At 35.4% G+C, this 27,978-nt stretch overlaps 2 protein-coding genes across 2 annotated transcripts in view; one reads left to right on the forward strand and one right to left on the reverse strand.

The window, feature by feature from the left end:
- Positions 1-22,073, reverse strand: part of LOC133172527 (helicase with zinc finger domain 2-like) — a 35,086-nt gene extending 13,013 nt beyond the window's left edge. The window contains exons 1-6 of the mRNA XM_061307435.1: positions 21,535-22,073; positions 18,310-18,486; positions 17,724-18,044; positions 14,847-14,996; positions 14,254-14,631; positions 2,719-2,877 (exon numbers count right to left, since the gene is read on the reverse strand). Coding sequence (XP_061163419.1) covers positions 2,719-2,877; positions 14,254-14,631; positions 14,847-14,996; positions 17,724-18,044; positions 18,310-18,486; positions 21,535-22,060 — 1,711 coding nt within the window. The 5' untranslated portion in view covers positions 22,061-22,073. The remainder of the gene's footprint in view (positions 1-2,718; positions 2,878-14,253; positions 14,632-14,846; positions 14,997-17,723; positions 18,045-18,309; positions 18,487-21,534) is intronic.
- Positions 22,074-26,395: 4,322 nt separating this feature from the next.
- Positions 26,396-27,034, forward strand: LOC133204634 (uncharacterized). Its single transcript, XM_061340386.1, has one exon. It carries the CDS (start codon positions 26,396-26,398, stop codon positions 27,032-27,034), a length of 639 nt encoding a protein of 212 aa, XP_061196370.1.
- The last annotated feature ends 944 nt before the right edge of the window (positions 27,035-27,978 follow it).

Genomic DNA, 27,978 nt, shown 5'->3' on the forward strand with positions numbered 1-27,978 from the left:
TTTTTAAATGTGTTCAATTTAACAAATATTTTATTTTTTCCGATTAACCGGTTACAGATTTTCTAAACGATTGCCATCGTTCCGACCGAGTAATCGGTTAACCGGTTACAAATTGCCATTCCTAATAAAAAAAGCATATTTCCCATTTTGTTTAAGTTGAAAGAACCCACAAGGATGATTTTTAGAAGTGGAAATTCGTACAACTGATACTTCGCAGTTCCACTTTTCCGCGATTCGACACTGCTTTTCCCAGCTAATCAAACTGCTATTAAGCGATTTTATTTGATGCTTTTCCGCGACTTATTATAAAATGTACCTCTTCCATTAACCAGGAGAAACATCTTACAACACCAACCAAGCAACTCCTTTTGCATCAGTTGTAATTATGGCTTTGCATACTTTTCCTTTGCTGCATCGGTAAGAAACATCGCCATTATTTAAAACATTGACTTTTCTATAGGTGTATCCTCGTATATTAATTTTTTAAAATGATTTGTTTCAGTATGAATAATTTTCATGACTTCTGAAACCTATACCGACTAGTCAGAATAATCTAACTATGTCTCGGGACAAGCCCTCACTACAGTTAGAATACGTCCCATATATATTGTAATTGCAGTGTAGCTAATCGGAGCGGATACGCTCTGAAATGATTTTGAAGAATACAAAAGGAGTTGCACTGCATGAAAATAACTACCAAATTAATCATAAAACAAGATGTGTTTGTGAAACACTGATGCCCCCGTATGGCAGCTTATGGGGAAGGTTAAAGTTTTTCTAATGCAAGTCAAAATCCAGGCCAAAAGATAAAAAATGTTCGAGACAAGAAAGGTCTTGTCTCGAGGAATATACCTGTGAAATTTAAAAGCCCTAGCTGAAACTTTCAAAATTTATGGCGAAGGTTAAAGTTTTTTAAAAGTAAGTAAAACGTCCAGGTCAAGGTCAAAGTTGTTGGTATCCACAGGAAGGTCTTGTCACAAGGATTACATATGCGAAGTATAGAAGCCCTAGCACCAACCATTCAAATGTTATGACCAAGTGTAAAGTTTTACAAAAGTAGGTCAAACTCCTATGTCAAGGTCAAAGGGTCAAAGTGGTTGGTATCCAAAGGAAGGTGATGTCACAAGGATTACATATGTGAAGAATGAAAGCCCTAGCATCAACCATTCAAAAGATATGGCCAAGGTAAAAGTTTTTCAAAATTAGGTCAAACTCCTAAGTCAAGGTCAAAAGGTCAAAGTGGTTGGTATCCAAAGGAAGGCCTTGTCACAAAGAATACACAAGTGAAGTTTGAAACCCAAAGCACCAACTGTTCAGAAGTTATGGCCAAGGTTAAAGTCCCATAAATTTTACAAAAGTGGGTCAAACTCCAAGGTCAAGATCAAAATGTCAAATATGATGATACCCAAAGAAAGGTCTTGTCACAAGCAATACACGGGCGATAACTCCAACTCAGTGTATTTATTATGAACAATCCAGAGAGTTCCGAATGTCTATATGGCGTGCAAAAATAAACACGGGTGATAACTCCAACTCATTGTACTTACTATGAACAATCCAGAGAATTTTGAATGTCTATATGCAAGTTCGAAGCGAGGAAAACAAGATGTGTTTGTGAAACACTGATGCCCCCGTATGGCAACTTATAGCGAAGGTTAAACTTTCTCAAATGCAAATCAAATATGTTGGTACCCAGAGTAAGTTCTTGTCCAGAGAAATATACCTGTGAAATATGAAAGCCCTAGAAGCAACAATTTAAAAGATATGGAAAAGGTAAAAAAAATTTCAAAGGTAAGTCAAACATCAAGGTCAAATGGTCAAAATTAATGGTACCCAAGGAAATCCTTCTCACAAGAAATACACATGTGAAATATAAAAGCCCTAGAACCAACCATTCAAAAGATATGGCCAAGTTTAACGTTTATCAAAAATAGGTCAAACTCCAAGGTCTAGGTCAAAAGGTCAAAGTTGTTGGTATCCAAAGTAAGGTCTTGTCACAAGGATTACATATGTGAAGTATGAAAGCCGTAGGACCAACTGTTCAAAAGTTAAGGCTAAGGTTAAAGTTTTCCAAAAGTAGGTCGAACTCCAAGGTCAATGTCAAAGGGTCAAAGTTGTTGGTATCCAAAGAAAGGTCTTGTCACAAGGATTACACATGTGAAATATGAAAGCCCTAGAACCAACCATTCAAAAGTTATGGCCAAGGTTAAAGTTTATAAAAGGTAGGTCAAACTCCTAGGTCAAGGTCAAAAGGGTCAAAGTTGTTGGTATTCAAAAGAAAGTCTTGTCACAAAAATTACATATGTGAAGTATGAAAGCCCTTGCACCATTTGTTTAAAAGTTACAGCCAAGGTTAAAGTTTGGGAAAATTTTGCAAAACTGGATCAAACTCCAAGGTCAAGGTCAAAAGGTCAAATATGGTGGTACCCAAAGAAAGGTTTTGCCACAAGGAATACACATATGAAATATGAAAACCATAGCTCCAGCTAATCAAAAGTTATGGGCAAGGTTAAAGTTTTTGCGGATAAACAGACAAACAGACTAACAGACAAACAGACAGACGGACGGACAAGGCAAAACTATATACCCCCGAATCTTCGATACGGGGGCATAAAAATCATTTCTATCTTGAACAGTAAAATTGGTGGGGAAAAAATATTCCAAATTATGAAGCTAAGGCATCACTCGAGCAAGTGAAAATATTCTAGTATTCTTTACCTCTTACTCCATTGATATCTACTTTTATTTTCATTCTGTTTGGCATTTCAACACTGGGACTTTCACTCTTCTCTAAAACAGCTGTGAGAATGTCTTTGAAGACACCGTTGTTGATGGCCTTTGTTATGTTCGATTCCGGACAGAACTCAATGATCAAGGCTTATATAAAAAGAAAATCATTAATTTAAAATTCGTATTTTATTTCAAAACGAAATTGCTTCTTATGTTTTATAACTATTTTATATTCAATGAATTTGGAGCAGAACCCTGTAAAACTTAAAAAATTGACAAATTTTCTATTTTAAGAAATGGATTGTATGAAATAAAACAAGCCATTAATAAAAGTCAAGTATTAGTCTTTATTATTCGTATGTTCAGAACCAGCACTTTATCATTGTTTTGTAAAACATCTTATTGATTAATTTAAATCTTTTTTAAATGTTGTGATTCCGGTGTCTTCTACTTCTCTTAATTAATCTTCATCATTAAATTACATTGTATGTATTATTTTGCTTCCAGTAAGGTTGTCTCTTTGTAACAATACCCAATTATTTTCGCATAATATATAGAGGAAATTCAGAATTTTTTTTTTATATATTTTATTGCTTCGCACTCGTGAAAATATCAAAAAATCCTGTCCCACGAGTGAAATAAATTCCATATCCAACTACAAAACATTGAATTTTCTATTTATTACATTTTCTTTGATTTTCCTTTTGCCCCTGTCTTTTCTTAACACGTTGTCATCGGCTGTGACGTCATAGTTGAGCGGTTGAGACGTCATAGCTTAGCAGTTGTGAGATTGAAAACACTGTAACATGGATTTTAGCCACATATTTGGGAAGAAATTGGCAGTTTTAGTCTCTATCAAGACGGATTAGTTACTATCTCTATCTTACGACAGGCCAGAAATTATTTTTTACTTACTCTTATATCCTTTCAGACTGTGAGAGAATATCACTTTGGTATCCCTTCACACTGTGAGAGAATATCATTCTATTCAATTAATAAATTACAGTATTTCATAGCTGAAAATGTAATAAACAGTATTTTAAGCCGAAACAGTGCACGGCTTCCTTTTCCAGAGAAAATATGTCGGTGCCCATTCTAGGAATCGAAGTCATGATCCCGCGAACGTCAGTCCAATACGCAAATAACCAATTACATGTTTGCCAAAGAAACCATCCCTTCTTATAAATTAATAAATTTTGCAAATAAACTCCGAAACGGGTGCATCAGAGTTCTTACTTACTCTTCTAAGAATACACTAGATACAAGATGATGTCCGTAAACTATATTTAGATTTCACTCGCATAGTAAGTATCGTACATTAAATTAAAAGTCTACTTTCATTTTCTATAAACAACCATGAAATAGCAAAAATGTGAGTACGGTGGGGGTTCCGGTTGGCGGATCTAAGTTACTAGCAATTTTAATGAAACTGACAACAAGCAATCGTTTATTTATTTCATAAAATGTAATCATTGAATTATTCAATCAAAACTTTATTTAAATGACATAAAAGAAATAAGTTGTGATAACCGATTAAAAAGGGAAATGTGCAAATAACTCACCGATCTTAATATTGACGGAAGTTTCTAGAACACCATATAGCATCGACCCCGATGTTAAAAAGACGGGGTCAAATAATAAACTTCATTATTTTATAAATTTCATAACTGCATGTTGAAAATTTTATGTAGGGCTTTGATAACAAATTTTTTTTTATACTTTAATATTAATATTTTTTTAAAAAAACTGTGAAAAATTTATCTGCACGTTTTTTTTTCCATTTACACTGTAATAGATTAATCAGTAACCACTAGTCAAGAACCCTTTTTGAATTGTCCGAATGTCACTGGGTCTGAATTAATATGACATTTCCGGAAGTAAACAAAAGATGATGTGTACACAGTCTTGTATTACGCATCCGAGTAGTTTGTATACTAGAGTGGTTCAGTATTATGTTTTTCACGTTAAAAATTTTCAAAACGGTTCTTTAATTTGAGTAAGAAAAACTTCATATGGCTCTCTTTAGTTTGATACAGAGTGTAAGTATTTTAATCAAAACAATTTCTGCACTCTTTCATGTAGCGTAGATTAAATTCACGTGTACTCCCAACGGTTTCCGTTTTGAGGCCTCAACTGATAGTAAACTAATAGACATGGTCACGTGACCCCGTCTAAAAACGAGGCGATTATAACTGCATATGAAATAAAAAAAAAAACTTTTGTATAAATGGTTATTGAAATGATGGTAAATCATTGATATAACACTAAGTTGTGAATATATTAAATATATTTATATATCGAAAGACTATTAGCTAGTTTTCCTAATAAATTTATCGGTAAAATTTGTATATTCCTCACTGAGAGCATCATGGCAACGAACCCGAAGTACAATGTACTTCGCAATAAACTTGCTTACATGAAAAGAGAAAATTGATAAGGTATTGTTTAAATTCAATTAAAGTTGGCAAATTTTGTGCTTTAATCAATATATTTCAGTTTTTTCCTGAATACAGTCTTTAGTATCAAATACTCGGCCTATTCATAGGGCATTAAAAACTAATTTTTCGAGAAAAAAGTAACATTTTTTAGTAAAATGTGCATTTTCGCTGCTTTTATCCTTGACGGAAATGAAAAGAGCACCTGAAGTACAATATCCATAACAAAGTATAACAGGTTTCACAATAAACGTCAGTTAATGAAAAAGTTATTACTCAAGTTTTTACAAAAAAAGGTGGTGGTGGTGGTGGTGGGGGTGGTGGGGGTGGGGTGTTGGAGACGTACATCTACTTCTTCTGGGATTTTGAACAAGGCATTTCTTCCTGCTATAGGCTGTCAGTAGAAACTACAATATATATTATCTGGGACCTATATAGTATATAGGTCCCTAATATTATTGGAATTTTTCTGTTGGTAGTGGTATAAATTCAATTCCCCGTTCAATTTGCGCGGGATTTCATCTAGTATATTTTTAAAAATATAAACGTTGTTTTATATATTTGAAACAAAAAAAGAATAATTTAATATAACATCCTGAATATTGTAATCATTGACAAAGATTTTAAAGAAAAATTCTCTTCTCTAATAGATAATAATTATTTGAATTAACCAAATAACCAACGTTACAAAAACTGGCACTTCGGAGTCATTGAAATGCTTTTTGATACAGCGCTTGATTAAAGAATATTCAAGAAAATTTTTCATTTTGATTTAATGTCTGCAGACAGGTTTGAGATTGAAAATAAAATTATGCAACAGTCAGCATAATTATAATAGGGCTATGATTTGAATGTACTATGAGGAAATAGTAGTCATGGCTTTACACTTATAGTGCGCTCGCCTTCGGTTCGTGCACCATGCGTTGAACCTTGATTACTATTTCGGCAACATGTAGTTCATTTAGAATTTAGTATTTTTTTCAGATTATAAATTATTTAAGTGTACATAAAGGGTAAGTTTCCCCGGGAAGGGTTTTTTTTGAGGGGTTGACCATCAGAAAAAATGGGGCTTGTTTTTTTTTTGGAGGGGGGGGGGGAATTCAACCTAAAATAAAGGACAAGGTATGGTATGGGCCGAATCTGGCCCCTTATTTTATGTAAAAATCAGAACACAGTTAAAATTGTGATAGCTGGTAGTTAAGATTTTAAAAATGATGCTTGTTTTAAAACCAGCACTAATTTTGGTTCAAAGCTTACACGGAGGCCACAAGAGGGTGCAAAAGTAGGACATTTTCCCGAATTTCCTCAATCCTGGCGGAATTTCGTCAAATTTGAGATAATTTTCACTTCGGGAAACAGAGCAACAGCTTGCCTATCAGATTTTTATATATAAGATGCATCTGATACTAGTGTATGAAAAATATAAATTTGGTAGATAGGCAAGCTTGTGCTCTATGTTTTCTGAAACAAAATGTGCTGTAAAATCGATGAAAATTTGCATAAAAATGAGAAAATACGGAAATTGAGATATTTTCTTACCTTCCCGTGACCTCTGTGTATCCCAATACTTGGAACAAATACTCATTTTGTGGCAGGAGTGATAACGGGTTTTATTGATAAACTGATGCATCATTCTAAAAGACAACCCAAACCATGGGCCAAAAAGGGGTCTTAGCCTATCTTGTCCTTTATTTGACGGAATAAAGCGCTTAACTAACCGTGCGTTGCACGCATCGCACCATAGTATAATGCATGCTTTGCACGCATCGCACCATAGTATAACGATCGATTTCTCGTAGGGCTTTGCAAATAACAGGAGTATAAGGCGACGAATTTCATCGATACATGTAAGTTATTTATCTTCTGTTATAAGTGGGAGTTTTTCCTGGAAGATGGTTTTGATAAAACAAATATTAAACAAACTTGTTAAATTCAATACACATAGTTCATTATTACAATATTTAAAAAAAAACAAGGTATTTTTATTTTCTAACAAGTCATTTGGTTATTCCGCTAAAAAAAGGAGAATATGAGAATATTATGAAATTAAATATGATACCTATCGCAATAAATGACATATTTTGTTCACAGATTTGTTAAAAGTGATGAGAAAATTTTCCACAAATGTTAACAAAACACTCAAGGGAAATTGCATACGATATAGAGATAGTAATTTATGACGCATACCATGTGCTTCATTTAGGAATGACTCTGATTCTTGGCCAAATTATTCGAGGATAGCCTGGTTTGGGTCAGTTTACGCTTTATAATCCGCGAAGCGGATTATAAAACAGCGTAAACTGACCCAAACCAGGTTATCCTCGAATAATTTGGCCAAGAATTAGAGTCATTCCTTATAATTTAATTCTAAAATCATTAAACAACTCTGGGTGTAAAATTTCGTTGCTTTTTATTAGTTCAAATTTGCCGCTCAATAATACAACCCTAGTAACGGAAGTGATGGGAAGCGAGGGGAGGTAAAAACTGATACATAGTCCTAGCAGCCATGTTTTTTGTTTACATGTGGTAAGATCCGAGTTACTGTTTGAAGTTAAAGGTACATTTATTAAATCTGGAATTTTCCATGAATCCCGAGGACTGGAAATGAGAGGATTGCATGGATACAGACGATTCAGCTGGTTGTCAGGGGGGTGTGTCCCCATACCAAACCAGGTTATACAGAAATAATTTGTGTTCCTTTTTGGATATTAACCAATCAGAGGCTAGAATACAAACAAAATTAAATTATTGTGGCTTATTCCGTAGAACATAAGAAGATTATTTTTTCAAAATATAATTATAATAATCGAAAAAAAAATTACAGAGTCATATTTTGTTCAAAGATAAAAGTAACGAAAAAAAAACCATGAATATTAACAAAACAATCCGGGGTAGTCGCTAGGAATTTATCAACAATTAATATCATGTGCTTCGTGAGACTTATTCCGTGGTACTCTATGTGTCGCCTGCAGAACAAAGCGGCACTAAGGGATCACTTTACCCGGCGGGCGTCTGTCTGTCTGTCCGTCTGTCACACCCTATATCTCAAGAACTGTAAAAGGTATGGATTTGATATTTTGCACATATATTGCTTGGCACTATGGTTTTTATAAGTTACCATGGCTACCGACCTCATGACCTTCGACCAAGGGGCTTGACATTTGACCTACTTTTCAAAATAGCTCATAGTGCCGATATACAGCATATTTTGGACAATTAAGAGGTAAGTCTATGCTATTTAGCATATGTACTGTTTGATACAAGACAATATGAAAAATACCAGCATTACAATCCACATGAGCTAGACCTTTGACCTACTTTGCAAAAAATATCTCGGGTATGTTAATTAAACTTATGACTTTTGAATTTTGAGATGCAGAACTTAGATAATTAGCATTTATCCATGTTTATGAGCTCATGATAGTGTACTTTGAAACCGTATGATATTCAGTTATCAGACAGACATATTTTTAAATACTATGAAAATACATCGGGATCGGTATGCCACAATGGATCATGTAGACTGAGAATTTCGGTAAAAACTGACTGAAATCTCTTTTAAATGATTATTGGAAACACGTTTAGCTCATGAAAAAGTACTTTGAAACAGTATGATATTCAGTTACCACACAAACTTATATTTAAATACCATAAAAATACATCGGTATCGGTATTCAACAATGGATCGTGTGGACTGACAATTGTATTAAACACAGACTGAAATCTCTTTTGGAGGATTGTTGGAAACACGTATTGATAAAATGACAGATATTTATTTTTATTAATTTTAATTTAATTTTTCATTTGAGGGTTATGGAACGATATTTTGTTTGATTGTCAGATTCTATCGTAGTCCATGGATGCCAATTTTTCTTTGCATGCAAATGAATGAACTATCAGTTTATTATCAGTTTATAATGCTTATAGTAATTAAAAATCTGATGACCCTTAGATTTATTTACACCTTTAATGAAGCTCCAAAGCAGGCGACACATGCGTTCCTTGGAACACTCTAGTTTCTTTACTAACTACACTTTTTTGTGTTTTGTTTTCTGTTGCTTTCGTTTGTGTGTGTATGTGTTTGATTTTCAGGGTAGTTTTAAATCCATGCGGCTTATTCCTTAAAAGCGTAAAGAACGATAATTTGCGTTGTTCTAAATATAATAATATCGGACTACCATTCATTTTTTCAAAGAATTACTGTAGAAGTACCCCAAAACTTATAAGCAACGCGTTGCAGAAAACAGGATATAGCCCCGCCCAACCCGGGATAAATCCACGTGTATCCTTGATTGAACATGAATAACTAATAATTATTAACAATGAAATCACGATGTGCATGTAGTACCCAAATATATGCCATATCCTTTGGTGACTTCTGTACCGGAAGTGTGGTTTTATTAAATGGTTTGTTTGCTGTTCAACGTCACTGTCGAGAATTTTTCACTCATATGGAGACGCCACCACTTGCCGGTGGAGGACTGCAAATTTAGACCTATACTCGGCACTCAGGACCATTGAGCAGGGATTATTTTAGTGACAGCACCTGGTGCGACATGGGACTTCGGTTTATATTGTCTCATCTGAAGGACCGGTCTCCACGTCCCGCAGTGGGATTCGAACCCGAGACGTAAGGATCAACTCCTTTCACCGTGACTCTAGGGAAAACACTGTAACCTCTGCGCCATGCGGGCGACCTTTATCAAACGGTAACTCAGTAAACAAAACTGATGATTATGTAAAAATACGTCACTCTATTCAGTGCAAGCGAGAATAAATAAAGTAGAAAAATACCAAGGGTCAATTATTAGCATCGCGATTACCTCGCGGTTATCTAACTTACTGCCGCTCATTTGCGGCGAAGTCGAGGAAGCTCTAAATCTCGCAAGATTTCAGGGACATAACATAGGTATAACAATATTATTGTTTACACTAGTGACAATCCAATGATTCCATCAGTCGGTATGCCGAAAGTACAATGTATTGCCAAGGGCAGAACTCTCAATAGTAAGTTGTCTAATTAGGAATGTAAAAAAGTATTTAATCAGCTCCCAAAACTAACGATTTTCAGAAAGAAATAGTTGAATTTGATTAGAGGAGTCGGCTTAAAGTTTCATCAAAAATGCAACACACGAAGTCTAGCTCATCTCATGTTTTATTTGCGTGGTTCAGCGAATGTTCAGCAAGATGTTTCACCAGGACATCTTTCTTATCTGTCCGTATAAAATCTAGAATGATCAATCTCGCATTGTATTCAACAGCACATTGTCCCCAAGCTTAAGGCCGGTTTACACAGAAACATGTCGTATACAACTTTTGTAATATATTCCTCACATGTCTACAATGGTAAAACAGAATGAAATTCCACTCTATTGTTAATTAAACAAACAGAACGTCCCATGAAAAAGAACAGTTTTTTTTTTCATTTTGTCAACAGAATTTTTTTGCAAATAGATGTGGCAGCTTTTGATGATCCTCTGGACGCAATTTCCCATTTATAAAGAAGAGGGACACATTAATGAGAAATTCAATTTCACCAGCAGACCTTTTTGCTCTTTCACTGCGTTTTTGGCTACCGGTCGATTTGAAATACAACAAGCTAATTCAGAGAATTTGTGTCGCCGCTTAGGGAAAAAGGCATGCGCAGTTCGGGGGGGGGGGGGGTCGACCCCCCCCCCCTCCTGGATCTGTAGAATTATTAAATGTATACATATATATATTGAAGCAAATAATAAATGCCAATATGGATATAAAGATTTGATTGCTAATTCTTTAATATGTGTATAGAAGATTATTTTCGTATAGAATATTTATCACACTGTAATAATGATTATATGACTTCGTACAAGCCAGACGTCATAACTTTTTCATTTCACATGCTGAATACTATCATTTAGTAAATCCAAAAAAAAAAAAAAAAAAATTCAAAAAAAAAAAAAAAAAGGATCGTCCGGGATTTGAACCCGGGTCCTCTCATATGCTAAGCGAAAGATATACCCCTAGACCATTTAGGCACTTGATGAAGTGGCAAATTAAATGCAAACAGTAGGTCACATATAATGTTTATATTCACGTTCGATATTGTCAAAATTTTACACAATACCTGGTGTCTAATTTGGCCTTTACTAAACAGTTCTAATAGATGTAATAAGAATATAAAGTCCGCCGACAACCTGTATTATACGTAATAACTCTCCACATGCCCCTGTGCTAAAAATAGTGCCAAGCGACTTTTAATACAATAAATAATAATTAAAAAAAAGGGGACGGGACACTTTGAAAGGGGCGAGAGAGGCCCTAGGGAGTTATGGTATAAAATTTCATTATAAAAGCTCAAAGGCTTCTTGAGATATCGCCCGGAAACGAAAGTATTACACACAGACGGAATGTATGAATTTACGACCTCAAAATCAGTAGGAGTCTTCCTTGGGCCACAGGGAGTTATTATGTAAAATTTCATTGCAAAAGATCAAAGGATTCTCGAGATATCGCGCGGAAACGAAAGTATTAAAACAGACAGAATTATTTTATGAATTTATGACCTTGACCTTTGGACCTCAAAGTCAATAGGGTTCTTCTTTAGGCCATAGGGTGTTGCTATGCAAAATTTCATTGCAAAAGCTCAAAGGGTTCTTGAGATATCGCGCGGAAACGAAAGTGTTACAGACAGACAGAAATACAGACGGACGGACCCAAATTAATATCCCCCACTTACAGTAAAAGCGGGAGACAATTAAGAAGGAATGCTAACCAAAATTTTATTTGAAGGATCTTTAAGACGTCCATTTTGATATAAAGTTTCATCGCTCTTAATTATTTTATACGATTTTTGACCCCCGCTTTCACTGAAAGTGGGGTATATTAATTTGGGTCTGTCTGTCCGTCTGTATTTCTGTCTGTCTATAACAATTTCGTTTCCGCGCGATATCTCGAGAACCCTTAGAGCTTTCGCAATGAAATTTTGCATAGCAAAACCCTATCTCCCTATGGCTAAAGAAGAATCCTACTAATTTTGAGGTCAAAAGGTCAAAGGTCATAAATTCTGTCTGTTTTAACGCTTTCGTTTCCGCGCGATATCTCGAGAATCCTTTGAGCTTTTGCAATGAAATTTTACATAACAACTCCCTGTGGCCTAGGAAGACCCCTATTGATTTTGAGGTCAAAAGGTAAAATTCAAGGTCGTAAATTCATATATTCTGTCTGTGTGTAACACTTTCGTTTCCGGGCGATATCTCAAGAAGCCTTTGAGCTTTTCCAATGAAATTTTATACCTTAACTCCCTATGGCCTCTCTCACCCCTCTCAAAGTGTACTGCCCCGTTTTTTTTTAAATTTATTGTATTAAAAGTCGCTTGGCACTATTTTTAGCACAGGGGCATGTGGAGAGTTATTACGTATAATACAGGTTGTCGGCGGACTTGTTAATTCTAATTATATCTATTAGAACTGCTTAGTAATAGCTAAATTAGACACCATGTATTGTGTAAAATTTTGACAAAATTCGAACGTGAATATAAACATTATATGTGACCTAATGTTTGCCTTTTATTTGCTGTATATTAAAGTGCCTCCGTGGTCTTCGGGTATGATTCTCGCTTATGTAGTGAATTTTTAAATATTTTTTTCAAAGAAAGTGTAAAAATATCTTTTACATTTTAAATTTGAACAAGCCTGTACACGTATTAAAAGTTTGAAGTATTCTTTAAAAAAATAAAGTAGTCAGTGAAGCATAAATAGATCACCCAAATCCCAGAGCACTGATTGTCCAGAGAAAGTAAGTCTCATGCGACTTGCTGTACACAATAGAGACACGCTCTATTTGAACGCGTGAAATATATGACTCCGAGGTGGCACGTACGGTAGCAGTTTGCTGTATACGACAAGGTTTATTATCGGCCGCAGGAGCGGCCGATCTATTTGTGGTTGTGTTAGAATGTGCACATGGTGAATTGAGTCGTTATTTTTTCTTTGTCAGATAGAATATTTTCTTACTAATAACTTTTATGAAAATTATAAATAAAAGTTTTTAAAATTTGCTTAATAACAAATCAAAATGGTAAAAGTTACGTTTTAATTAGTTTTTCATTTCTCATCAGATATTTATTAATTTATGATTTTATTGAAAGTTATTACATGAACTGCTCCCTAACATGGGAGAGTGTAAGATATAAACACAGAACGTAATGTTTCCGGATATCAATTAGACAAAATGATTAAAAAATGTTGAAAAAAAAATATAAGCAAAATGCACTATAGCTGCAAATGACATAATGATTTTTTCTGCACTTGGCATTTATTGTGATGCTTGTCTATCACAACGAAAACATCGGGCCGGCATTATCACATGACAAAGATCAGGGTATCAGCACGTGAAAAATTTGCAACATTCATTTTGCGATAAATAATTTGATGATGATATAATCCTATTCTTTATTTCAATATCCATGGAATAATTTATTTCTTGATTAATAGTTAAACAAGTAAGTACATGTATACAGTTTTGCAAGTAAAATGTATCGTTTACTTTCTGTACTTTCAAATTTAATTTTCAGAACTCTTTCATACGGAAATACTTTAAAATGCTACACATGTTTGCGGCCGATTTGATGCTTTGCATCAATTTTATTTGTACAGTTTGCTTTACCGTGTAAAGAGGTCTTAACAGACGATTCCTACCTCCATCGCTAAAAAGTTCCGTTATGTTGGGTAATCGCGAGGTATGCATTGTTTAAAGAAACGAGTTAATCATTTCTCTGTACCAGGCTACCAACGCGTGTTCCAAATTCTATGTACGTCTAGGTAAGCCGCCATCCCCTTTATAGATACTGGTCATCATACAAAAGTGTCATCAACCTTTTATAATTCATGTTCGTCGTATCATTAACAATCTGCATTCGTTCCAATTTTACTTATTTTCATCTTGTAATTTAAACAAGAGCGCTAACTCTGGGAAAACGAACGTAAACAATGACAAATGACCACGGACCTGCATATAACAGCATTAAAATCCTAGTCTTATACATCCTTAGATCAGTATTGTATTGATGATTTGTTTTAATCAAAAAACCTCGCTTGGAGTATGTACTTACAGTGACTTGTCTGAACTGATTGGTTCTGTGTCCACTTTGTGTCAATAATCAGGCCAATCCTCATTAGTTGAACTTTTGAAATGAAATCGTGACTCTCCTCAGACCACAAGATTGCTTTCAGGATAGGAAGAAGAATTCCTTCTTCTGCTAATATATCGGAATAGCTAAGACAATCGTTTACTTTCAAAACCATATGTATCGTCTTTTTCTTTTGAGTAATGTACTGAATTTCACATTGTCCTAATTTATTTAATTCGTCGTTGATGCGTTTAATCTTGGAATCCACATTTACAACCAACAAACGCTCGATCAATGAAAAGTCCACATCATCTGGACTGATAATGCTACCTTTTATCATGATCCAAATGTTGTCATTTGCTGCAAAAAAAAAAAAAAAAAAAAAACAAAACAAAACAAAAAAAAAAAAAAAAAAAAAAAAAAAAATCAGAAAGTTGAGTGTTTAGACGATTTTTTTCCAAAATGTTGACGATTCCTTAAAATATTTTTATTGCATATAAAGAAATAGATAATTAACAAAACTTAGTACTGTGTATTTCTTCTTATGTTCAATCTTAAAAACTATATACATGTACCTTCTGTTGTGACATCATAGAGTAAGAGATTATGCAGTAAATCACTTAGAATGACGTCGACATCGCATGTACACTCAGCAAATTTCCATGTCAAATGTGAATACCAGTGGACCTTTGCTAAACCTCCTGAGTGAATTAGTTCTTTTGGAACTAAGAGTAGAGAAAAAAATGTTTTAATGAGAAAACATTTATTAAAATCATATTTTTATCATTTAATATATAATAATAATATATTTATTATTAAAATCATAACAATATGACCATAATCAAAATGAACCCTAAAATTTAGAAATAATAATTCCCTTTAAGGAATTCTTTTTATGCTTATGTATTGTTTTTCTTTAAATATAACGAGTGCTTATGTTTAGCTTTACCATATCTGTTCTGTGTGTTTATGCTTTTTTGTCCCCCGCTTTCACTGAAAGTGGGGGATATTAATTTGGGTCTGTCTGTCCGTCCGTCTAGCTGTATTTCTGTCTGTAACACTTTCGTTTCCGCGCGATATCTCAAGAACCCTTTGAGCTTTCGCAAAGAAATTTTGCATAGCAATTCCCTATGGCCTAAAAAAGAACCCTATTGATTTTGAGGTTAAAAAGTCAAAGGTCAAGGTTATAAATTCATAAATTCCGTCTGTGTGTAACACATTGTTTCCGGGTGATATCTCAAGAAGCTTTTGAGCTTTTGCAATGAAATTTCATACCATAACTCCCAAGGGCCTCTCTTGCCACTCTCAAAGTGTCCCGCCCCGTTTTTTTTTATTTATTGTATTAAAAGTCGCTTGGCACTATTTTTAGCACAGGGGCATGTGGAGAGTTATTACGTATAATACAGGTTGTCGGCCGATTTTATATTCTAATTACATCTATTAGAACTGTTTAGTAAAGGCTAAATTAGACAACATTTATTGTGTAAAACTTTGACAATATCGAACGTGAATATAAACATTATATTTGACTTAATGTTTGCATTTAATCTGCTACATGATCAAGTGCCTCCGTTGTCTAGTGGTATGTTGCTCGCTTATCAAGCGAGAGGCCAATCACCGGACGTTTCCCTTTTTCTTTTTTATGTTTTTTTTTTGGATTTACTAAATGATACTATTCAACATGTGAAATGAAAAAATTATGACGTCTGGCGTGTACAAACTCATAAAATCATTATTACGGTGTGATAAATATTCTATATATTAAAAAAAATCTTCTATACACATATTAAAGAATAAGCAATCAATTTTTTATATCCATATTGGCATTTTTTTTTAATTTGCTTCAATATACATGTATACATTTAATAATTCTACAAATCCAGAAGGGGCAGTGTGACCCCCCCCCCCCCCCCGAACTGCGCATGCTCTTCTTTTTCCCTAAGCGGGGGACACAAATTCTCTGAATTAGCTTGTTTCTATCAAGTTTGTGTGCTTATAATTTAAAAAAAAAGAAAAACAATTATTGTATTTCGTCGGAGAGTCGCAATTTTCAGCGGTTGGGTCCTTTCTATACTTATAAATTAATAAATTTTGCAAATAAACTCCGAAACGTGTGCACCAGAGTTCTTACTTACTTTTCTAAGAATACACTAGATATAAGATGATGTCCCTAAGCTATATTAAGATTTCACTTGCATAGTAAGTATCGTACATTAAATTAAAAGTCTACTTTCATTTTCTATAACAGCCATGAAATAGCAAAAACGTGAGTACGGTGGCGGTTCCGGTTGGCGGATATAAGTTACTGGCAATTTTTAATGAAACTGACAACAAGCAATCGTTTCTTTATTTCATAAAACGTCATCACTAAATTATTCAATCAAAACTTGATTTAAATGATATAAAAGAAATGTTGTAATAACCGATTAAAAAGGGAAATATGCAAATCATTTTCGTCATTCACCGATCTTAATATTGACGGAAGCTTCTTATAGTTACACTATAGATATTATTTGGTTAACGGTAAATACACTCACAGTTTTTCATTCACGAGGGGCGGAGCCCCGAGTGAATAAAAACTGTGAGTGTATTTACCGCTAACCAATTAATATCTATTGTGTAAGTTACTTGTACCAGAGGACCAATGAGAGAAAAGCAAGTTAATAATTAGCACCGCCTACTACGAGGTGTCAAACCACGGTCCGGAGTCTGTATAAATAGCTGTCTCCATCTGCAAGGATCATATTTAGCTGCGGCACTGCTATGCAAATAGTTGATTTAAAAAAATCGGAATTGGTACGAGTGAAGATTTTGTACCTTTGGAATGCTTTGAACAGCAAATTAAATGCAAACATTAGGTCACATATAATGTTTATATTCACGTTCGATATTGTTAAAATTTTACACGATACAGGTTGTCTAATTTAGCCTTTACTGAACAGTTCTAATAGATGTAATTAGAATATAAAGTCCGCCGACAACCCGTATTATGCGTAATAACTCTCCACATGCCCCTATGCTAAAAATAGTGCCAAGCGACTTTTATACAATAAAAACAAGGTAATTCAGAGAATTTGTGTCCCCCGCTTAGGGAAAAAGAAGAGCATGCGCAGTTCGGGGGGGGGGGGTCGGACTCCTCCCCCTGGATTTGTAGAATTATTAAATGTATACATGTATATTGAAGCAAATAAAAAATGCCAATATGGATATAAAGATTTGATTGCTTATTCTTTAATATATGTAAAGAAGATTCTTTTTATATAGAATATTTATCACACTGTAATAATGATTTTATGAGTTTGTACAAGCCAGACGTCATAACTTTTTCATTTCACATGTTGAATAGTATCATTTAGTAAATCCAAAAAAAAAAAAAAAAGAAAAAAAATTCGTCCGGGATTTGAAACCGGCACCTCTCACATGCTAAACGCTAAATGCTTTATTCTGCTTACCATAATCAAGATAGTAGTCCAGATGATCATAAATATATCCTTTTACTGTCACATTTTGGACCTGATGCCTCCTAAAAACTTCCTCTATCTTTTCTTTTGTAAAAATACCCTGGAATATCCTGTCGAGATTTTTTTCCAATGTATCTTTATTATTGTACATAAATGATATCACTAGACTCCCACGTTTAATTTCATTGATAGAAACGTTGTTGTCTTTTAAAGCAGGGAGTTCGTTAATTTCCTCGATGCTCAGGCCACTTGCGTTTTCTGTTAACTCTTGGAATGCGGGATCGTCTGAGTGAAGAACAGCTGTAGCTTGGACTGAAAATTTTGAATCATATTAAAAATGTCTTATGAACAAAACATCAAATCATGAATTTATTTTTATGAAAGTCTTAAGGATAAATAATACAAAAATAAATAAATAAATACTTGCACAAATTTTATGACATTATTACAAAATCTTATATAAAATTATTACTCTGGCAAATATTTTCAATTTACTTATATGGGCAAAACTTTATTAGATATATTGCTTATTTCTGAAAAAGTTTGTGTTATTTGTCCTTAAAATGATTAAATTCACCATATCCTGTGGATTTGTACTCTAGGCCTCCGAGTCGATTGTCTTTTAACAGGTACAATATAAATGTATTGTTGGTTCCCCCTTGCGCAACATTAACTTGCCCTTTGAACGAAGAATCAATATTCATTTTCATAGTATTTCCATCACCCGCTTGAATAGCATTGAAATGCAGTTCTTCTGTAAGCAAAAAAAAAAATACTTTGTTTAATTGATTAGAACTACCCCTCAACATAGTAAAATGAGGACACAAAATCTGACCCACCAAGTGGTTTACCTGATCGAGAACCAAAGGCCGAGGTCAGATCACTGAATGAGTCACGTTAAAGAACGACATTTTACCGTATTGACCCCATAAGGTGAAATGTTTTTATTAATGCCATTATAAGTTTTAAAAAAATATACTGTTTCTTCGTACATTGTATTTGGTGACTATTTCCTGGTATTGACCTCTAAGGGGTTTATCACCATATCATTTTACACAAAACATTTGAGCAGAATTTACATGCTTTAAATATCATATGTATATGTTTTGTAACAAAAAACGATGTAAGAATTCGTATTGGATAAAAAAGTATTTGATGTTAAATATTACTGAAGTTATTTATTAATTGCAAACCGATATTTTCTTTATCAGATTTGGGTTTCACGAGCGAAGTTATTTATATTGACGCCTTCATTGCTTTTAATTGTTACAGAAAACATTAAGTTTAATTTGAGACGAATTTTGATTAACAGATATTCTTTTAGGGAGCATTTTGAAATGATGAGTGATTCCTCGTTAACGCTTTGATTCTCTTAAAGGATTTCTGAATTACTATTGTATTCTGAGATTTTCACAAAAACCAAACAAATTCAAGTATTTTCAATACAAGTATAATGTGTTTTTCGGTTTCAAGTAAACTCAGTTTGGAACTTTGTGTGGAATGTTGTCCCAGTGTTATCACTTTCCGGATGTTACTCCGGAAAATTTTTGGTCACTCAACAGCACAGGGGATGGTGGGAGTGTCATTGACTTTTGCGCATATTAAGATGTACACACGTGTACTGCAGGCCCGTAGGAAGCAATTTCACTTTGAGGGGGCACAACCATACATTTTCAGTTGGGGGGCACTATCAACTACCAAAATTCCTTGATAAAAAACAAAACAAAACAAAACAAGGGTATTAAGACGTTATGCATTGTATTGAAGATAAAAAATGTAATTTTTTCTACGATAACGTACTTTTTAAGAAATTTAAAGCTCCAAGTCATCAATTACTGTTTAAAAAATATTTTCTGTTGCAAAAGAGAGCTGGAAGTATATATATAGAAACAAAGTAAAAGATCTTTATGACAAAAGAATATGTGAATTTAATTACAAACTGTTAAATAAGTTATATTTAGAGTACGAGTTTCCTACTGTATCGGAGATACAGGGCGGGGCTTAAGGCGAGAGCGATAGCTCGAGCCGGGCCCCGCCCTGTATCTCCGATACAGTAGGAAACGAGTATTCTAAATGACTTGTGACATGACCTTTCTTTTGACCTTGCTAATTTACATGTGTATTTGGGTATATATCTCTCAACCAATCAGATGATTTTGCAGAAAGTTGATTTAGTACCCCATTTTTAGCAATCGCAACTGAAATGCCGAGTGAGGTGGACGTGCAGGTATCTATCAATTTATAAATAATTATAATTATGAGATGCATTATATAATGTGTTTTCCCAAAATTTAATTTATGTTTGTTTGCGTAGTTTTTCCTTTCTATTTAGCTCTTGCTGACTTTTTTAAAAATCTAAGCTACGAATTTAGTGCAAAACATTCTGACACATAAGAATCGTATATGGGAATGTATTTGAAGCAAAAATGTTTAGGGGAGGCTGTATTATGAGAGAAATGTCCGACAATGTCATCGACCGGTCTTCAAACATGTGTATACAAAATTCTTGGCTCCAAATTGAAATAAACAGATGTAAGAAAGTGGGCATATTACCTTCATTTTTGAAACAAAAACGTAGAGGAACCAAAGGCAGATCCAGCACTCACTTGCGCGCGTTGGTATACTCCCCTTTCGAGTTTTTTTTTTCTTTTTGGCTTTCGTAAATTATGTTTGCTAACTTGTATACACTTTCAATTTATCAAAACGAAACGATCACGCACATATAGTGTCAGGCCTGATTATGAACCTACCCCCCCCCCCCCCCCCCCACGAAACCCCCGACCTTCCAGTTTTGACATTTTTTTTTCTCGAAGAAAACCATTTGTGTACTGCCCCCACTCCCTCCTTTCTAAAATTCTTGAATCCGCCACTGGTAACTTTACGTTGTAAAATTCTATTCTTATTTCATCTCAAATTTTGAATAAATACTAACAGCGCTAACATGTGATTTGAAGGATTCTTAGATCTATATGATTTAAGATACGGATTCAGTTTTCCGTCATCGCTAAAAATAAACCTTACTGAATCGTTGATATTTTGCAGATACAGTACAGTTTCTGCTCATTTGCATAAGAAACGCCCACTAAAAGTGTTCTGTATCGCAGTTATTGTACGGCTGACTTCAAAGGAAAACTCGCCGGGTCATGTCACAATACATTGTGTTGTAACAGTTTTCTTTTTAAATGCAAATAAAGATCATCTGCTTTTTGTAATATGTGTGATGAAATTATATTAGACATTTACTTTTTGATTGTGAACATGTTCAAATATTATGGAAAAATCTGAGCTCAGTGTTACATTTTGATGTACAGTGGAAACATGTAATCTTAGGGTTTTATTCTGAACGGAATTCCAAGATACAATTTTTAAATACTTTTGTGTCTTTCCTCGCTTATAAGATATATACATTTAAAATGTTTTGTAGATGTCAGAACAAAACTGAAACAAATAATATGTTACTTTCCTATGTAAAAATTGATATAAAAAACAACATGGAATTATTACTGAAGTTGTCGAAAACTCCTATGTTTGAAAATAAGAAAGTGTCATTTGTAGAAATGCTATTATTGATATATGTTTTTCTGTTATTCTTGTTATGCTAACTATCTTGACCCGGGATAGTTAGAGATTGTAAATGGATTTGCATTATGATTAATAAATAATTAAAAAAAAAAAAACGTTATTATTGAGGGGGCACAAACATATAGTAGCTATATTTTCTATAATATTCTATATATCCCCCCGTGCCCCCGGTTCCTACGGCCATGTACTGTTTATGTAAAAGACTATAAAATGTAATTACCTATGCTGCCTTTTCTTGCCAAACAAATTTCTTTGTAGAAACCCTGACCAAATTCTTTAAAATCCTGATGATGACGCATCCTTTCCCCTATATCCTTCAATATAGTAAATGCTTTGTTGCTGTCGTTATCTGAAACTGTAAAATTCACATTGTTTTCTATATTCTCCTTCCATATCTTCCATATTCTTTGGATATCGTCTGATACTCCATTAAACTCCTCTGGAATTATTTCTGTCGAATACCAACCAATGGCTGGGGGACCAAAAAATCGTTCACAGACCCCTAAACGAAATATTTCACAAAGAATCGGGAAATTTAATTGTTTTATTCGGTTCAGCCTTTCTAAAGCAGATTTTAATCCATCGGATAAATTTTCCAAAGGAATCACCTCTTTGAGTTCCTCAAATCGACTGAACTTCAGTCTCAAAATGTTGCGTAAAAGTTTGGTGCAAGGTTTTTCAAAGCACTCTCTTAGTGTAGTATAGTTATCTCCATCTCCGTCAGACTCATCAGTACTAGTACTCATGTTTTCTGTATTTTAAGTCCTTATCAGATCGTGTGAGGAAATATATTCCTAATTTTTTTCCATTGTATTTGAACAATGAGTGATCCCTACATTCAATCGACCTGAAACAGGGGAGAGAAACTTGTACACACATAAAAGATTAAGTAAAATGAAAGAAGAGTAATTTTAATTAAAAGAACAGTGATCTTTTTTTGAGGTAGAAAACCCTAGTCTTGAAAAATCTGAATCTGGAAAATACTATTCTGTGATGGTCGTCTCTTTTACAAGTCGAAATAGCTGTTACACACACATATACACCCTCACACACACCCACACATATCTCAAGATCATTGATGAACACAAAACAGACTTGTCATACATTAGATTCCAATGGTCTCTAAACGAAAGCTAAAAAGTAAATAAGTCAATTACCATAAGAGAAAATATAGACAATAATTTATAACAATACATACACTCTTGAAAAGAAACACGAAGAAAACCATACATAATCTTAATTATAAATGGTACCTGTAATTTTTTTTTAGGGTTGGCTCCCATTTTCCTAGCCTCCTTTAACCCCTAATTCCCCCTCACAGCCTTTCCTCTCTTCCTCCCTACCTTTTTTCTTCTTTTCCTTCCTTTTATTCACTTTTCTTCTACATTTATCTCATTGTTACTGTAACCCCTTTCTAACCTCCCCCCCTTCACCAAATTCTCCATTATTGACAATATATTTATCTATGCCAAAGAAGACAATTTGAAAAGCAAAGATCCGTATGTACTTAAACTTGTATCAATTTAACAAACAACAGTTTGTCTCTCTGAGTTCCATTGTCTCTTTTAAATTATCAACTTGTATTTCCTTATATAAACATTAAAAACCATAATATAAATAACATTTATATAGAGGTAAATGGCGGTAATATATTTTAATGTGATCTACATACCCAATATATATTTTGAAGAAAAAGGGTTCCTATGCCGGTGGGGCATCTATATAATCTAATATGTAGTGATCAACTTCTTCTTAAGAATGTTGAACATTGGACATATCTCGTTATTTAATATGAGGGTGCATTACCTGGAATATTGCCAATATGCTAGTGCGTTGCCTTTAAAATTCTTTGTTGAATAGCCAGGACTTCCCTGGTGTCAAATGCTTGAATGCAGTGATATGTGCAAAAGAGTACAAAAACAAAGTTAATTCATATTTATCTTTTCATGAAAAATAAAGTGTTTCCGACCTACCTTCAATGGTAAGTTATGTCATGTAGGGATGACAATTCCCCTGTCCATTGTTCTGATTACTCAGTGGCATTAAAATTCACTCACACCATATCTTCGCTTAAATTAATATGTCTGCAACATTGGAGTAAAGGAAAAAAACATGTATTTTTTTTTATTCCATATGATACACACACCCCATTTTCGATTATCCAGTTAGATTCAGATCCGAAAACTTGATCTGAGTGGGGTTTTCTCATTCCTTTTTCATTTTTGGATACATAGAACACAGCAAGATGTATTGTTGAACAACGAGGAAGTAATGGGTTCCCAATGTGTATTTTAAAAACAAATGTGCATTTGAACCTTTCTGTTATAGAATTTCTATGATTTTTATCGTTAAAGAAAAGCGGAGTACTCCTCCCTGGTTTTTCATTTTAATGCTTTAACTGGCTTATTCATCTCTTCTAACAGTATGTATTTAGACTGACTGGTAACATTTGCTTTACATGGCCGTAGGAACCGGGCCGGGGGGGGGGGGGGCAGGGGGGCCGTCCCCCCCGCCCCAATAATTTTGCCGATATATAGATTACTATAGAAAACATAGCTACCATATGTTTGTGTCCCCTCAATAAAAACGTCTGATGACCTTTTTTTTTTTTTTTTGCTTGTCAAGGAATTTTTGGTAGTCGATAGTGCCCCCTCAACTGAAAATGTATGGCTGTGCCCCCCCCCCCCCCTTAACTGAAATTGCTTCCTACGGGCCTGCTTTACGAATATTTCATGATGATAAACATAAAATGCTTATTATATTTGATCAAACAAAATTTTGTGTATTTTATTCCTTAGACTATGGTGGCATCTTTGTGCCCCCAATATGCAACATAAATTATGTACAAATTAGGTAAACGTGTGAGAATTATGTCTACCTGCAACATCATTAAGATAACATGTGACTTATCTATGCAGTACAATTAGCCCTTTCACTATAACTGTGTACTGTTCTGTTGCAGATTATAAAACAATTGTTATTACGTCAAATTTTAGCAAACGAAATCAATTTGCCCTGCAAAAGTGCTGTACCGCAGTTATCATGAAACAGTTTGTTACGTGGACATGCGACTAATTGTCAACATGGAGAAAATCATGTAGACATACAACTTATTTTTGTCGCATGTCAACAAATTTATTTCATGTCTCACAAAAATAAGTCGCATAGCGTATAATGTTGCATGTCAACTTATATAAGTCTGATTTCAAGAAATTTAACTCACAGTTATATGAATAAGTCGGATGACAACATAAATTTGCTGCTTGTTCACAAAAATAAGTCGCATGTTGACAAAAATAGGTTGTTATCAACATGACAATGTTGCCTGTTGATTAAATTAACTCATTTGTCAACATAAATATGTCGGATCTTGCATATATGATGGTAGATACTACGTATGGAAGCGTATAGGTATCTACACTTGTGTTATAAATTGTACATTGTCTTAGTTTTTAGTGTCTAATCAACATGTTATATCTGCTTATTTGTATCGTTTCTAGGTGTTTTTACATAATTTTAAGCACCTTCTTTTATTTGATTGGTTTTATTGCAATAAGTTATAGCGACTTAAGATAATATTGATTGGAGCAAGATCGAGTAGATATATCGATATAAATATGTTAATAATTCTAGGGGGAAAGTGAGAACATATGGTTATGGAATTAACTTCGCAGACGCGGGATCTCTAATAAAATCGTCACATCACTCGCGATCGCGAGTCGGGATGCAGAGAAAAAAAACTATACCATATTTAAACTGTATGCTAAATGGTTGTGTGATGCGTACAGTGTGTGTGTCTGTATGTGTTTGTGCTTGTCACCCTCGCTTTCAGCTCCATCCCTGGCTAGCAGTTTGCTGAGTAAAATAAGCAAAATTTTATTTGTAAGTCTTATCTACCAAGTATTGCCTCACCACAGTTAGACCTATGTGGCCCAGATATGGGATCCTCCTCGAGGTAGCAGATGGGAATTGGGTACCTTACAGCCTCAAGCAGAACTACAAGGTCTTGGAGGAGACTAGCCCCTAAATGTACGCGTGGCCCACCGGTGAGTGGATACGCCCTGGTGCCTGCAATCCTAGTTCCCAGCAATGGGTAAATTGCCATGAACTACTGCCTTGTAGATACTTTTGGGAGAAATTCGATGTGAATGTCCTAAGGCTGTTGGAGTAACCACCCTTCTGGCAACTCTGTCCGTGCCACGGAAAAAATGGCCGTCCAGGTGGGGACGTTAGAACGGTAAGGCAGCTACCTCGGAGAAGATAAGATAAACTCTTACTTAAAAATCACGGGGAGATCTAGACTTGTCAGCCAGGTAAAGTCCTAGATCTAGTGGAAGGAAACCATAAACAAATTACCCTGGTCCTCCAGGTTGAGGGTTAGGCGCAGGGCTATCAACCCTGTCCTGTAAAAAGAGAAAGTTACGGAAACAGCAATAAAATAACCTTTACTTCAGCGTGTGAAAGACCTTCCGAGTACAATGAGATTCGTATGAATGCTGGCAATCAAAGCCGTAAGGACATACCAGCAGAATGAGGGAGGACCTAAAACCAAGGTCAGACTACATATAGGACAATGTATGAGACAACCAAGCTGACACAGGTAAGAGATAAGCTAAGATAGGACAATTTAACCTCCTTGTCCTAGGAGTGAGTGAGAGCAGATGGACTGGATCAGGAAAGATGAAAACAACCACCGGAGACACTGTCCTTTACTCTTTGAGAGATGACAACCTACATCATGAGTGAATAACCATCATACTCAGGAAAGGTATTGAGTGGTGCCTGCTGGAATGGAAGCCCAGAAATAAATAGATTGTGAGCGCAAGATTGAAGGGCAAACATATCAATACCACATTAATACAATGCTACGCACCAACCAATGACAGTAGCGATGACGACAAGGGCACATTCTGCAGTCAGCTACAGACAAAGGAAGAGAAGACCACACGGCACGACCTCCTTGTCATCATGGGGGACCTCAATGCCAAGGTCGGAAAGGACAAGGCTGACTGTGAAAGAATAAGGGAAAGCACGGGGTTGGGACCAGGAACGATAATGGCGAAAGACTGGTGGTCTTTGCTATGAATAACCTAGTGATAGGAGGAACCCTCTGCACACATCGTGATATCCACAGGCTGACCTGGAACTCGCTATACTTAAGGGAGAAAAACCAGATTGACCATTTGATGATCAATGGCATATGGAGACACACTTTATTAGATGTCAGGGTTAAGCGGAGTGTAAACGTATGCAACGACGATCACCTGGTGACAGCTCTCATCAAGATCACACTGAAAAAAGCTGAGGAAAGACCTAACACACAAGCGCGATTTGACATTCAGAGACTGAGGGATAACACCGTGAAAGCTGCCTTCATCAGCGATTTAAGAAACAAATTCCAAATCTTGCAACACATATCGAATGAAGGTGAGGAGACCAGTGTGGACAGCACATGGAAGCAAGTCGCCGAATCGTACACTGAAAGCAGCAAAAAGAAACTAGGCCTTCGCAAGAGAAACACCAACAAAGACTGGATCCAGCAGGAGACTCTGATTGCTATTGAGGAAAGAAAGGAAATCAAGAAAAGATGCTGCAGATCAAGTCCCCATGACTGCGCGAGAGGCAAGAGGAGCTGTATAGTAAGGCCAACAAGAGAGTCAAGAAGCTTGCACGCCGTGACAAGGACATTGACACTGACCCACCAACTAAGGATGAGATAATGGATGCAATAAAGACCCTTAAGAACGGGAAGTCACCAGGGTGTGACAATCTGGATGCAGAGCTATTTAAGGCGGACCCTGGAATAGTTACCACCATCCTCCAACCACTGTTCACAGCTGTGTAGGATGGAGAGAAGGCTCCTGACGACTCGTGTAAGGGGGTGATTGTCAAGATCCAAAGGAAATGAGCCCTGGGCAATTGCAATAACTTGAGGGAATCACTCTACCAAGTAATTTTGTTTGTTTATTGATTAACGTCCCTCTCGAGAATTTTTCACTCAAATGGAGACGCCACCACTTGCCGGTGGAGAGCTGCAAATTTTGACCTATACTCGGCACTCAGGGCCATTGAGCAGTGAGGGATCTTTTTCGTGCCAGCACCTACTGCGACACGGGACCTCGGTTTATACGGTCTCATCCGAAGGACCGGTGTCCACGTCCCAAGTGGGATTCGAAACCGTGTCAAGTAAGATCCTGGCCAAAATAATCAGTAAGTGATTCCCTCCAGTAATTGCAATCGCACAGGGCTCCTTTCTTTGGGATCTTGCGCTAATGTCTCTTACACACACCAGCATATCCAAGAGAAGACCAACAGGCTGCAAACCTACGGACAACAGATGGGGCTACGTATCAATACGAAAAAGACGGAGACAATGACACTTCATGTGGAATTGCTCCTGTTAAGGTCAATGGTGAAGAACTACGCCAGACAGACAACTTTATTTACTTGGGTAGCATAATTAAACCAGAGGGCGGCACAAAGGAGACTGGGCAAGGCCAGGGAAATATTTGACAGAAATGAATAACTCTTCTATATGGATCGGAATGCTGGAGAATAACAGAGACAGATCTTAGCAAATTATGATCCTTCCACACCACATGCTATACTTAGGATATTCTGACCCGAGAAGTTTACTTATGAAGAGCTGTTGAGCAGATGCAAA

This window comes from Saccostrea echinata, unplaced genomic scaffold (assembly GCF_033153115.1).
Source record: "Saccostrea echinata isolate AGI-Se365-2 ecotype Australia unplaced genomic scaffold, CSIRO_AGI_Sech_v1 ptg000054l, whole genome shotgun sequence".
Classification (NCBI taxonomy): domain Eukaryota; kingdom Metazoa; phylum Mollusca; class Bivalvia; order Ostreida; family Ostreidae; genus Saccostrea; species Saccostrea echinata.